General features: G+C 38.9%; 1 protein-coding gene across 1 annotated transcript in view; it reads right to left on the reverse strand.

Annotated features, from left to right (window-relative positions):
* Positions 1–215: 215 nt before the first annotated feature.
* GLRB (glycine receptor beta) overlaps positions 216–14,835 on the reverse strand; it is a gene marked incomplete at its 3' end in the record, with an annotated part of 49,038 nt that continues 34,418 nt past the window's right edge. Inside the window, exons 9-10 of the mRNA XM_082760190.1 lie at positions 11,118–11,410; positions 216–512 (exon numbers count right to left, since the gene is read on the reverse strand). Of these exons, the coding sequence (XP_082616316.1) occupies positions 216–512; positions 11,118–11,410 (590 nt within the window). The remainder of the gene's footprint in view (positions 513–11,117; positions 11,411–14,835) is intronic.

Here is a 14,835-nt window from a genome sequence, read left to right on the forward strand (position 1 = left end):
TACATTTATATACAACGTTGGCAGGAGCACAGACATTGCAGTGTCATGCTTTCATTCAAATTTCAGATGCCATATTTTCAGTACAATCGCATGGCATCAAAATGCAACATATTGCTTTGCAAATGCAAATAATTTCACACAGTGGCCTTCATGACTGGGAAGGGGTAATGAAATGGTATATATTTTACACATGAAAAAATTAAATAAAATATTTATCATAAATATATGGACCAGTATATGACATTGAAGAACAAGAAGCAAAAAGGAAACAGTGCTCTTGCATAAAGATCAATTCTCTTTGCTGCTGATGGAATGACAGGCTTGGGAGGAGGAGGCTTCTTGTTGTTCTTGGCTTGAGATTTCCCAAGCCCATTGTTGACTTCAATGGGCTTCCCATAACAGTCATAATTTGATAATTCAAAATCTCTTGGCAAGCTTCCAACTATGCTGAAATCGTTGGACCTCAGATCAGATTTCGAAGTGCAAACTTTTTTGCATCTGGTCTCACCAACCTATGAAATAAAGAGTGAGGGGAATCATGATCTACTCACCATATTTCATTAACAAACTTAATGCAGCTGCTAGAGAACACCGCAAACAAACATATAGGAAATTACTTGTTGATAGGGATACATTACATCAGCCTAATTTGCTGAATGGTTGCTTTATAAGTACTTAAGGATGATCAGTCAATCATATAAACTAATCCAAACATTCATAATTGTGTAATTTTTCATGCACAAGGTGCCTCATGCTGTGCAACCTGCTATAGTTAAACTCCTTCATTTTAAGATGACGGAAAGGGAGGGAGTAATTTTGGAGAGAATATTTTTGGAAATAAGTCCTGTGCTGATGAATCTTCAGGAAAGATACTATTCAATACTTACATTTTTCTGAGACCTGGAAGATCCATTCAGAATTAACCCTAAAATTCAGTGTTTGATCCAAGAATTAAAATCTGTTCTGGTTCTACATACTACCCAGGCTGAGATCCTAAATCTCATCCTAGTGTGTGAAAGTACAAGGCGAGAAGGCACTTTCTTTGTAGTCCTTGGTGCCTCTCTAAAGACAATGAAGTAGTTGAGTCACCATTCAAGAAGGGACGTAGACATGCAGGTGTTGTACTTAGGGCCATGGTTTAGTGATAGACTTGGCAGTGCTAGGTTAGTGGTTGAGCTTGATGATCTTGGAGGTCCTTTCTAATCTAAATGATTCTATGATTCTATGCAGCAAAGATGAGACACCTTTCTCCATGCTTCCCACTGGTACCCCAGAGAATGGTGTAACTGGGAAATCAAAATTGAGCAGATAAATATCTGTCTTTCTCACAGTTCCATCAACGATCTTGGTGATCAAGTACTACTGTGCAAAGCAGCAATCCCAGGTGAATCTCCCTCTGCTACAGACCAGACAATCCTACTGGCACATACAATGAAAAAAAGGTATTTGATGTCCTTCAAATGGAAGATTTTTTTAGGGGAAAAAAAATAAAATTAAAAAAGGTTCTGATATTGCTTTCCTTGCATTTTAGAAAGATACTATTTCAAGTACAACAAACCTCTAAGAGGATCACCCTACACTGCTAGGTAGCTTGAAGGAATTTGAAGACTTCTTTCAAAGCACTGTGCTTTGTAACTTTGGTAAGTCTCTCACAAAGTTTCATTCCATTTGGAGTACACAGAAAAGCAGGAAAAAAAAAGAAAAAAGACAGGTACCAGTTATGAAACATAACTACATTATTAATGCCATTTATTCACATATATAAACTGAGAGTTATTGCAAAAAGTGCTGGTGTACAAACCAGGTGTAAGACATGGGGAACTGACATTAAGATAACTTTATCCTGGGGTTTTCTGGAGTCACTGATCCACTAAAATTTGGTTCTTCCAAAAGCTCCCCATCTCTTGTTCCCAACAGTCTATCCCTCTACAACAAAGCCTTCAGGTATTCTTCTCTCAGCTCTCTCCACCTCTTGTTTCCTGCAGTTTTAGGCTGATGGTTCAGGATATTTGCATTAGCACATTTTGTAAGTTATTAAAATAATTAGAATGGACTACGGCACCAGACTTACATATGAATGAAAAATATTCTGGAGAATATTATTAGCTTCTCTATGACAACTGACAGGTTATCCTGAATAACAAGAACTGTGGTAGTTGGTGATCTGATAAGTTCCCCTCTGGTCTTAGATGTCTTCAATCAAGCTGTGAAGCAGACCCTTGAGCAATGGAAGCGTAACTTGCAGGGCTGGACTGCATGTTAACTCAAGAGTCACAGGAATATTATTCCTTCACTACATATTTATCAAATTCCTAATTTTCTCACGGTCAAAACTAGTAAGATTTAGTAGGGCTGAAATGAGAAATATAATCATGTATGAAATTACAGGCTTTCTTTTGGATTTGCAAAAGTATGAGTCCATTCTTCATACTACTAGAGATATATTGTAAAACTCAGTGATACTAATGCCCACCTATATGCTCTCCTTGCACAACACAGAATATTCCTGTTCCCACTCCAGTATTAAAGCCTAAAGAGTATTCTGGTCAAGACTTTGACAAATCAGTTCTCATTCACCTGCAGGAAGGAGAACTGAGGGAATAGCTTCTAGGTCACCTCTTCCTTACAAGTAGAAGATTGTTCACACCACATTCACACAGAGCTGTTCTTAGTTTAGTATCAGCTGTAATAGTGATTTATCAGGGTGACACAATTTTCCTTGTAAGAGCAACCTGGCCCAAATATTTATTTTCTAAGTACATGCCTCTTGTATATAAAAAAATCCTTTCATTTCTCTGGGTTTACATCTCATGTGCTTCTACTTTCTATACTCAATTTCTGCCTGGACATATTTTTTAATTTTGTCTTATACATCTCTTCCACTCCTCAGTATTTCTGTAGTTTTCATCTAAATCCTCTTCAGTTCACCTGCAGCCTTTCCTAAAACAAGTGAGGTAATGTATATTAAATGCAGTTTGACTGCTTTTTGTTAACCCTGTCTCTTTTTGTGCTAGAAGTGTAACAATATTCCTGATGCCTACCAAAGGCTATGAGGACCATCCTAATGGAAAATGATTCCATGGGACTTGATTTTAGAGTACCACATGAAAGATTTGTGTAGAAGGTAAAACACTGTTAAAGAGGTATGGTTTGTCACACCTCTTACATACTTTCAGCTTCATCCTGACACAGAAGTTGACCTAGGCAAACATTTGTGTAGTCTACCTCACCCTGCCTCAGCATCGTGACCTGTGGGCCAGGTCCAGCCTGCAGAATGCCTCCTCCAGACCTACTGCGCTGGAGACAGGGAGCGGCTGTCTGGGAAGGAGGGAGTGCCACTCAAATTGTGAATGCCACGTCCCAGATAGAGGCAGGCAGCTGCTCTTCCTCCCACTGGTGCGGAGGTGGAGAAGGGCAGGAAAAGGCACCATGGCTCTTGGGGCCTGGCCCAAAATGCAGACGTAGTTCCAGTTTCTCACAGGAGTGGGCCACCTTGTCTGGGTTTATGTTTGACAGGACACCTACCCTTTGATGAACAGTTCAGAAATACCTAAAAAGGACTCCTAGAAGACAGAAGGTCTGTTGTGATGACCCATTCTCACCTTTTCAAAAATTTAGCTGAGGGATGCTCACTGCCACACTCAGCACCTGCCACTGCCCTGAGTGCTATGCTCCAAAGCGGCAGTGTGTGGACCACTTACACTAGATTTTCCTTCAAAAGAAAAAATCCAGGATGGGGATTTTTTTCCACAACCTTGTTCCCCTCAAACATATGTACCTTATTTCTAACCTGAATTTATTTGGCTTCAATTTTCAGTCACGAGGCATGACTACACTTAGCCTGATTAAGTGCTGGTACTTACAGATGGTAACAAATCTAGCCTTGATTTTGCATAATTCAGATGATGTAATCAGGCTGACAAGTGAAGCCAAATGTTCTTCAGAGTTTCTTACCTCCATACCCTTACCTCTGTCAAACTAACTGATAATCTTTTTTTAAAAATATATTGTTTGATTAAATCAATAAACATGGAGATCATCTTTAATTTCACTGCCTCATTTAAATGTATTAGCTAACATGAGGCTGAATTATGAATATTAATAATAATACTTATGAGTTATTATTATTTGGCCCCTATTAGCTCTTCAATATTTTCCACTGATTGATGCCAGGCTTATAATTATTCACATAATTCCACTTAGCCTTTAAAAGTACTGGCACAAAGTTAGCTTCCTACAGTCTTCTGGAACCCTCCCTGTTTAAAAAGTTTTATTACAAAATCAACATTTATGTTTCACAGCAATAATGGATCATATCTTTAAAAAATCTTACAGGCAACTTTAGTTGACAACACGATTTTAAAATGTCTGACTTTAATAGGTACTGTTTAACATCCTCATTAGCTCCCGTCGGTGGAAACTAGTTCATCATCTGACTGAATATATCTGGCTTTTCCCCAGACACAGACTGGAGTATTTGATAAACACTTCTGCCTTTTCTGCTAATTCTTGACACTTGCAGCACCTCTATCTAATACTGAGATAATACTCTTGTGGCTTTTTTTTTGTGTTATTGCTATATACGTGCAATAACCCGCTATTGACCTCAGTTATGCTAAACATATATCCCTTTTGTCATTTTGTTGTTGTTATACTTTTTCTATTTCCAATATTTTATGGATTTCAAGTTCTATTATTTGCTATCCATTTCTCCTTTTGCCAGTAAGAAGAAAAGAGAAATGCTTGAAGCTGAGTTAGTTTACAGTCACTCAGTCACTGGGGAGTCTGTTTTCAATTTTTCTCTTTTGTTTTGTTTTTAATTGGTATAGCTCTTCTTCTGGTCCGTAGCTGTCTTGAACGTTCTTAGCTCACCATCATCACTCATATTTTTTGTTTAAATTATCCCAGACAGGTGAGACAAAATGGTTTTCAAATTCATCAAATCTGTCCTTTCACAATACCAAGAATACTGCAACTAGACTAAATTTGTTTTGTGCAAACAGAAAAAAAATAATCAATTTTTCACTTGATCATTCATCCTGTGATCCCAATTTTGGATTTAGGAATTTTTGAGATGAGGAATTCATCGTGTATAATTTCTAGCAAAGCTTTGAACATGCTATAGCACCGGCAGCCTCTCAAGCTCAGCACGAGCCCTGCAGGATGAATTGCCTGCCTGCTGCAACGCAGCATTCTCTGACCTACAAAGCACTTCTCCTCTGACATAAAATTTTCTCTTCTGTTCACCCAACCTCTTTTGGCATGCACATCTGTCTCTAGTCCTGCCACTTGTGCAAAAGTCCTCCAGATGAAGGTATAGTTGTAACAAATTCCATCATTAATCTTTCTTGCACTTGTCCTGTGCTCTTTTCCTGCTTTTACCATAATGATGGATTTAGATCATCAATAAAGTTAAGCATTAGTGGGTATTCAGACTGAGTATGTTTTATGGTGTAGGCAGGAGGAATTTGTTATCACATTCCAGATACTGTATTCCTTGTGAATTCTTATTACCCTACTAACTACAAACTACAGCACAAATAATACTTATACACAAAATATCACAGGATCCCAGCCTAGCTGAGGTTGGAAGGGACCTCTGGAGATCATCTAGTCCAGCCCTGCTGCTCAAATCAGGGTCAATGAGATTGCTCAGGGCTTTTACACTCATGTTCTGAATTATCTCTAAGGATGGATACATGAGTCACTAGAGCAGAAAGTAACTACTCTGTACCTGAAATGCTGTCAGCAACGATTAAAATAGACTGTAGCCTGTGGTTTTCCATACAAGATAAAATGTAAACTGGGTTTCTGGTGGTTCTACAATAAAAATCTGTGTCTGAGTCTCATTCAAAGTCAAAACACAATATGGGAAGATCAGGTCGTCGTGGGTCACCGTCAGTGGTCACGTATATTGTAAATCAGTTTGAGATGAACATAACACATATCAGGTTTCAGAGACTAGATGCAGCTCTGACAAGATAAGGCAAGCAACAACACTACTTCTCTTAAAAAATAACTGGGTTTAAAGCTAATACCACCACTTGCATATACCTATTCATCATCTGCCAGAGCCATTCTTTTAGCAAATGTTCACTTCAGTCATCAGTGCATTATCTGTGGGGGACAGCTTGATGGGCTTGATGAAAATGTGACTTTTCAAATGGAGGGGTATTGTTAGAGTTAACAGTGCTCCCTGTAATCACGCCACCAGTGAAAGAAAAAAGAAACTGATTCATCTTCAAAACATTTCCCTTTTTGCTTGTTTTTCTCACTGTATGGTGTTGCATTGCTAGGAAACAAACTCAAACTCCTACTGAGGATTCCCAATAAAAAAAACACTGCCTGCAGTTACCACCAGGTTGCATAATTTTCTCCTCTGCTTAGAGCAGCATCTACTTGCAGCCACTATGAGCTAAGAGAGCCAAATGGTTTACTTATGGCTTATTGCCTGTATATGCATAGCCATTACAGCTCCCAGCAAAACTAGTACAGATGCTTATGTTGAATTTTCTCTTTTTTTTTCTTTTTTTTATTTTTTCTACAGATTCAGGGCAATCTTGCCAGAATGTACCTGTTGGCTTTACTCAAAAAGACATACTGATAAACCTCTCTGAGCTGAAAATGGCAGCGATCTTTGAAGGGTTTTTGCTGGACAGGGGTTGTGAGCCATGAAGCACTGACTCTGGGGTTTGGTGTATACTGGCAACAAACATCTTCTACCCCTGCCAGTACCCAGGACTTGGTAGAGAGGAGAAGCTATGCATCCATAGAAGGCTTTCTCCATCTTTGGCTAATTCCCAAATTGTGAACTTTGTTTTCATTCTGCCATCTTCGTTACCACTTTTGGTGGCCACCAGTCATGATCACTGACTGCTGACATGGTGTCAGAAGTGCTTTCAGTTAAGAATTTCCAGGGAGACACTGACACACTTTATTACAGGGGACCTCTTCTCCTCACCTGGTATTACAAATGGCATCGAGTTTCTTATTTTTAGGATATATACTGAAAAGTTTATTCCTTTACCCAATTTCTAGTAATAAATGTATGTGTAAAAACATTGGTACAATCATGTCCTTTGTTTTGGCTCTTTTTTCAATAATACAAAATATGCCAAGTCTCCAGACCAGATGCCGTTTTAATCTTTCATAATTGGAATGAGCCCAATATCCCCCACTCATTTCCCTGTGCTCCATCAAATCCTCCCCAGGCCTGGGATCTTCCCACCCCAATACCCCTGCTGCACCTTACATACCAACCTCTTCCCCAGTGAGAGGCAGCAAGAGCATGACTTTCAGTTTGGGCAACTCCAGCAAACTCCTGGTCTTGGGTTCAGGTGAATTTTGAAGTGAAATAAAGCAATTTCTGTTTTTAAACTTTATTCCCCTCTAATTAAACTTATGACTATGTAACAGAATCTCTTAGTATCTTGTAATAAATAAGTGCTGCATTTAGGCTGGAGAAGCATTTGTAAATGGAATTATTCATGTTTTCTGTTTTCTCCAACTTGGAGTCTTGTGCTTTTAAGTTTTTCCTGTTGGCTTTACCTTTGAGCCCCATCTGGTCTATCCATTGCTTCAAGTCCAGCTACAGTGAAATTTCCAGCTATGCCCTTTTTCACTTTTTCCTTAGTATCACCTTCTGGGTTTCATGACATAGTGCATTTGGATTTCCATATTCCTCTTGTGAGGAAAGAATTAGAACATCCTTAAACATTTCTGAAGGATGCACATTCATTTCAGGGATGCAGTTCCAAGTTGTCCTTTAGGAAAATGTATTGGTTCACCTACGTCTTTCCAGATATTTATCACAGTATGTGCTCTCTCCTCACACAAAGTCCTACACACCCCTGATGAGAAACAGCAATTGAAGATCTGTGATGGCATTCTGGCTTTCCTGTTCTTTATGCCTTTCAACATACAGCTTTTTCCATTACCTGCTTCTTTAACATTTCCCTCCCTTGCATATTTGCCATATGACAAATGCATTCTTTACTTGATGGCCGCTAGCTCTCTATGGGAGCCAGCCAAGTGTTGTGGGGCAGGCCTAGTTTTGGATTAGGAGTCAGAGCTACAGAAAGATTTACACCTGTTCTGATTTAGGAGTGTAGTACAGGCTTCTCCAGTGTTAAGAACTTTCAAGTACTCCTAAGGGGTAGCTAGGTCAGAGAAGGCGCTTTCAGCTAGGTATATTTATAGTGTTCAAATAAATAGAACACTGTGCATCTGTAGATGCATGTAAGCGTCTAAAGTCATGTTTACCGATTTAAATGTATCATTCTTTTGAAAGTTGCTCCTGGAGATGTTCAACACCTCTAGAAGTCAGATGGCTTATTTATAACATCCAAGTATAGATTCAGTGATCCAAACATGTAACTTTGAGAAGTTAATTTCATCTTTGTCTTACTGAAATAAAATGTACTGGTCTGGTGGAGTGTTGCAGTTATAGGGTACATGCTCTATATGTGGTTCTGAGCCATTTAGCCTACTTTGACATATGCCAAATTGCTTGTATGTGATCAAATCTATGACAGTCAGAAGTATGTTAGTGTATTTTCAGTGTATACCTGAGAACAATTTCTACCTGAATTATTTCCACATCACCTAACCTGCCTTTGATTCATGTTCTCTTTTATGTTGCTGTGATGTACAGAATAATATAACCTGTTGATCTTCATTTCTTACCTTCTTCAGAAAAATTTTGTTCTTCTAAGCAAAAGGAAGCACTTCAGGAACAATATACTGCAGCCATTCTGCCTGTAAGTCATTCTGCTCCCCAGTCCTCAGATTGTCATTCACTTCTCATGTATCTCACACTTTAAAAACATCACTTCTATTTGGAACTGAACTCTGGATTATTAAGTTATCACAAGATGAATACAACTTTCTTGGAATTTTTCTATAATATAAAGCAATCCCTGGTCACATAGTTATGGAAATTGAACACCCTTCTTTGCCAAGTGACTTGAGCAGGCAGTCCCTGCCCTGCTGTTCCTTTGGAACTTCCACTAACTCTCAGCTCAGCTAGACTGTCATTGTCCCAGCCTTCCAATCTGTATCCTCTCCAGAATGCATCATGGCCATATAACATCCTGGCCCCACACAATTCATCTGTCAGGGCCCATCTTTCCTCTCAGTTTAGTGATCTCACTAAAGTGAGATCTCAGCAAGTCCCAGATCATATCACCCTTCCTCAAGTAGACTGTATTTCAAAGCAGGTGACTGGACACAAGCAATCACTGGCCATATGGGGAAGAGACCATTGAACCACATGGCCAGGTTTTATGTCATTGTGTACTTATTTCCAATATGCCTCAACAAACAAATGCTTTATATCTGCGTAAAGATCATCAGAAGCTACACAAACTCAGGACTCCATATAAATCGAACACAGATTACTGTTGCAGAGACTACAGATATTTGAATGCCAAAGGTCTTTGATAACAAACAGGGAGCACACTGAATATGGACAAATATGACATGCTGGACCTGACACTGCAAGATCCCAGAGGGCAGACTAAGGTTTGAATCTCAAAAGCCTTCTGCCTGCTGTTAAACACCACTCATGAGGAATGTTACTAAATTTTTGTGGGTAATGACTCCCCTTCCTCTGAGCCTTGAAATACACTGTATACTCAAGCTTACCTTCTTGGAAAAAATATTAAAAGATGACAGGATAGCAAAGATGGCAAAATTTATCACTTTATACTCTGTGTCTATGACAATGGTAAGCACCCTGTGCACCCATTAACGTGTACACACTGAGGAGAGTCAACAGTTTAGCAGTGTGCTTTAGTTCATATTATCAAAAGTCAAATTACCAAAAAAAAATTAATCTTGTCATTGATTAAGCTTTATACTTACACTTGTTAAATACTCCAAATAGGAATAAATAGATTTTATGCTGCTCTGCTGGACTGTTGCAACTATTTTGTCACAAGAAAGAGGTAAATTTTTGACCCACAAGTTGATAACCACAATTGTAACACATTCAGTTTAGTGGAAGCAAAACTGTGGCTAAGCCATCTTTCTACTCAGTTCCCATGTCACCTGGGGTTGGGGAATTACTTGTGATTCAAGTCAAAGCAGACAGTGGGTTGTTCTAAGCTGAGCCTGGTTGCCTGCCAAAACAGTTCCCAGGAGGCTCTATCAGATGAGAATTACGGTAGTCAAGTGCTCTGTGCTATCAGCAACTCCTCTGAATTGGGGGTAATTAGTCATGGGGCAATGCCAGATTTATACTAGGGCTGGGTTTCTGCCATCCTGGCATAAATGACTCCCTCCTTAAAGAAGCTTTAAAGTCATATGGTATGCTACTGATATTATCACTTGGATCTGGCCAAATAGCTTTAGTTTACACATCTAAATTGTTGAGCCTTTGAAAACTATAAACCAAATTCATACTCCGCATATTTTAGCACAACGTATTTTCTTCTGTAGAATACATATCGACTAAATATTACTCAGGACTGGGGGCAGCTGGCCTGGAATGTCTGGTAACTCTTCAGGCATATGGAAAACTTTGGCCTGAGCTAAGATGTACATCTAATCTTTATCCACAGAATGAGCTCTGACCGATTTACCCATACTCTATCTGGCAACACAAGAAATGCAGGAACTGTTTGACAGACAAACAGATCGTCCTTTATTTACAGATGTCAAGACTTCTGAATCCCTGGCAATAGAGATTCTTCACATGCAATGTGGTGCAGCTGTGGCTGCTCCAAGGAAAGCAATGAGATGTGTGTTATTTGAGTACGCTCTCAACAAATACTGACTGAAAGTCCTGTCCTCTGAATAGTTACAGTTTGACAGCTGCTATTTATTATTAAAAGAAAAATAGCAACTGTAAAGCTGCTTGCTGCTTTATTTACCTTAAGCTCAGCAACAACCATGGCACTAAGATATTAAAAGATAAATTTTTCATTTAGACATTTGACCTCAAATCACTAGGGACCAATTGGCCAGGTGGCTAGCCATTAATTACCAGTATGTTCTTAGTGTCTTGGCCACTTCTAAGATTAAGCACCATTCAAAGCTATTACAGCAGTGTATTTTTGGAACTACGTTAATAGAGGATAATGCTGATTTTGCGTATGCAGCTTGACAGCTCTTACCTGTAAAGTGCTGATGTGGACAGGAGTCCCCGTGCCGTTCACAGTGTTCTTTTTGGCAGCGTTTCCACCTTTCCCTTCAGCTTGCTCTGCCTTGGCAATCTTGGCTTTTTCAGCTTCAATTCTTTTGGGATTGTTTAGCATTACCTGAACCACGGCATACTCAACCAGTGATGCAAACCCAAAGAGAAGGCAAACAATCAGCCAGACATCTAAGGCCTTCACATAAGACACTTTGGGAAGTTCAGCAGCAAGAGTAGTACATTCAGATGCCAAGCTGAGAACTGAGAAAATACCTGCAAAGGGAAAAACAAGATAACAATTAAAGTGAACTTTCCCTTAATGACACCTGCCATGTTCTTCCTCTGAACCAGACAACACTGAATGATGAATCGTAACAGCAAATGGGACTTGACAAAGCGGTAGGCATATTTTGCAACAGGTATACAAAATGCACATGCCTTCAGTTAATGAGTAAGTTAAACTGAATATTTATGTAGAGTATTGTGGTTAATGATGAATTATTAATACTGAATACCTTCATTTTATAAATGGAGCAACAAATGAAGCTAAACTGGCTGCTGTGGTTCTCCTGCCCCACACAACTGCATCACACAACTGGGAAATGGGCTTTCCAGAGACTTATCTTACCATGCTCATCTAATTCTGAGAAGATGGAAGAGAAATATATGGTATTTAAATCAAAAAACTCCAAGTCCTTTAACTTAGACTTGAACAGCTACTGTTGTCCCAGAAATCTGAACTGTGCTTCAGCAGGAGACATCCTCTGAATGACCTGGTCACAAGTATAATATTTAAACTCAAGATGAAAGGGAATGTATCAGTGCATTAAAAAGTCTGTGTTCACAATTCACCACAAAGATGAAAACACTGAGGTGACTGAGGGTCTATGAACACTCCTTGTTTGAGCTTCCAGTATCCAGAGAAAGCTTCCTAGATAAAGAGCTTTTGAGGAAGCCCTTATCATAAAAAAGTACATCTGCAAAGGCTGTTGAAAGGTCACACTCATCGTCAGTCTAGGTTTCAATAAACACTGCTCTTTACAAGGCTTCCAAACATCACCACTACCACAGGACTCACATCACAAGAGACAAAATGCAAGTCTGATCTCATAGATTCCCCACAGGCACCTGTGAAATGGGAATAGTAGCATGAACAGCTACCTTTTGAAAAAGCTAACCTTAGAAATGGTGGTCACATGGGGAAAACTTATTTTGACCTCCCAGCTAAGTTCCCTTTTTTTTTCTTGAATTTTCATGATAAAAATCACCTTCAATTATAAGTGGGTAGCTTCATGAAATGTAATCAACAACTACAGAAAATGTTGGCTGTAAGGAGAAATTCACTTAGCCATAACTATGTTTCCTATAAAGGTCATACGTGTTATCCTAAACATTAAAAAAATTGTATTTCATAGAGAGATCATTTTCTTCAGATCCATTTAAAGTAAACGAGGATGTGAGAAGGTTAATAAAGTATCTGAATTGGCCTATACAAGTATTAAATTCTAGTTGATCATAAATATCAAGCTTTCTTTTGCTACTGTCCCAATTTAGATTTTAATAAGATTGGTAACATACTTTATATGGTATTAATCTCAGATGGGCAACTTATTAGCTGCTAAGCCACTGAAGAGGAAGTATAAAGAAATGACTACAGTGTTATGATTTTAAAATACAAAATCTTATGGTGTTTTATTTATAAATGTGTATTATCAACATAAAATTGAAAAGTGTTGGGGTTTTTTTGCCTTTTTTTTTTTTTTTTGGCCATTGTGATCATAGAGAATGGCCAGGCGTTCTATGTTGGATCAGAATGACATGGCAAACAGTGTCCTCCCTGACTTCATTTCAAACTACTATATCTGATGCATTCAAGTACAAACATGCCTGGAAGTATAGAAAGTGAGCAAAGAATAGTCCCCATTTTTCTGTTTTCAGTGACCAACCAACTGTTTTTGGCTGAGCACTAATTATGGATCATTATGAACTGCAATAGTAAGTGCAAGTAAGGTTGTACTGTCTTTTAGCACAAAAAGGACATCTCTGCCTATGCCCATGTTTTTGCTGCTACCTTCTACTTGTTTGGGTTACTAGGATGAAAACTTCATTCTCAGGGTCAGAGAAACCACAGAAAACCTTCTGGGCTTCAAGGGAACTGTAAAGTAAGATAGAAATATTCCATCAAGCAGCCATCTGCTGCCAGATCAGAGCAGCCAGGCCTCAGAGACTGCTCCCTATAATGGAGCTCTAAGTTGCACCTCTGAGAGTGGCTGTACAAGGTACCTATCAAACACAATTCAAAGCCGAGGGCTCCAGCATGGGTGAGGAGAATGAATAAACAAACTACAAGATTAAATATTAAAAAAAAAAAAAAAAAAAAAAAGGAGGGTGGTAGGGATAAACTCCCTTTTCTTCTTTGGAAGCACTGAAGGGAAGGGACGTTAGTTCTTTCATCCAGACCTCTAATGTAAAGGGAATCTTGGCCTTTCTTGGAAATACATCTACAGTTTTCTTCCTAATGGGGTATCTCTCTCAATGGTAAAGTACATTTGTTTGGTAGGATTGCACATAGGCAAAAACCTCCCTCTTTCTTTTTCAGTAGGTCACCAACATCCAGCATTCAATGATCTCCTCACATACAACCAAACAATTTAAGTTTACAGGCTTATTTACAGGTAAGTTTACTAGATGAGACAAGCTGCCAACATGCAATTTGTAGTTCACTGATGTGAGAAAGACTGCATTAAATGCCTAATAACCAAATTATCCACTCAAAGAATTTTCTTCTTCATCCCTATCGCAAAAGTTAGTTAGCTCGCAGCTGAAAACATGATGGTGCAGAGTGACTATGTAAAAAATTCTACCGATGGTTACATATGCATAGTATCACAAAGTGCCAATCCAGCAAAGCACTTCAGCACATGCTGCCAGATAAATAAATCTCCCTTTTTTTGAATCCATCAAATTTAACTGGCCTCAGCACTATCTCTTGGCAGTGAATTCCACAGGTTAATTACATGCTGTATAAAATAGCGTTTTGTCTTTTATATTACTGCTTTAAAATAGTTCTGGCTCCATCTCACTGATGTTATTGGAAAATATAACATTCTGCCCTTCTTTCCTTATAATTTGGTATCTGTAATACATTCTCTTCTCTCATTAAATTTAGTAAACTAAAAGCCATAAGCTTGCCAATCCTTCTTCATACTACAGTTTACAAATATATGATCAGGTCTTCCCTTTGAGACCCTGTATTTGCAACAGTCTTATAAAATGAAATGAGTTGAACTGAAATAGCGCTGAGGGCAGGGCTGTGGAGGAAGGAAATGTCTGGCTGTCCTCTGCATGTGAGGCATATATATCACTGATCACTACTCCAAGCATTTAATTACTCTGTTGTACCCCCAAGTGCTCAGTCACAGGAGGTACTTTGTGGCATGTGGTTGCTTACAGCCCATGCTAATGCTCCATTCTTTCTGTGGTTGGATGGACATCTGAAGTCCCTCAGAAGCTTCCCTAGCTTCAGGGAAGACCTTACTCCCGTTGGGGATCACCAGGCAATGAAGGAAAGAGAGTAGTTTTTTAAACAGATACTGGCACACTTTCCACTTTTAAAGAACTGGAGAGTCCTCTGTAGGGATCTTTAAAAGCTGAGACACCAACATGTAATTAAAAAGACAAACTCAGTGATGTCAGCC

Source organism: Aythya marila (genome assembly GCF_965140915.1).
Source record: "Aythya marila genome assembly, chromosome: 4".
In the NCBI taxonomy this organism is placed as follows: Eukaryota; Metazoa; Chordata; class Aves; order Anseriformes; family Anatidae; genus Aythya; species Aythya marila.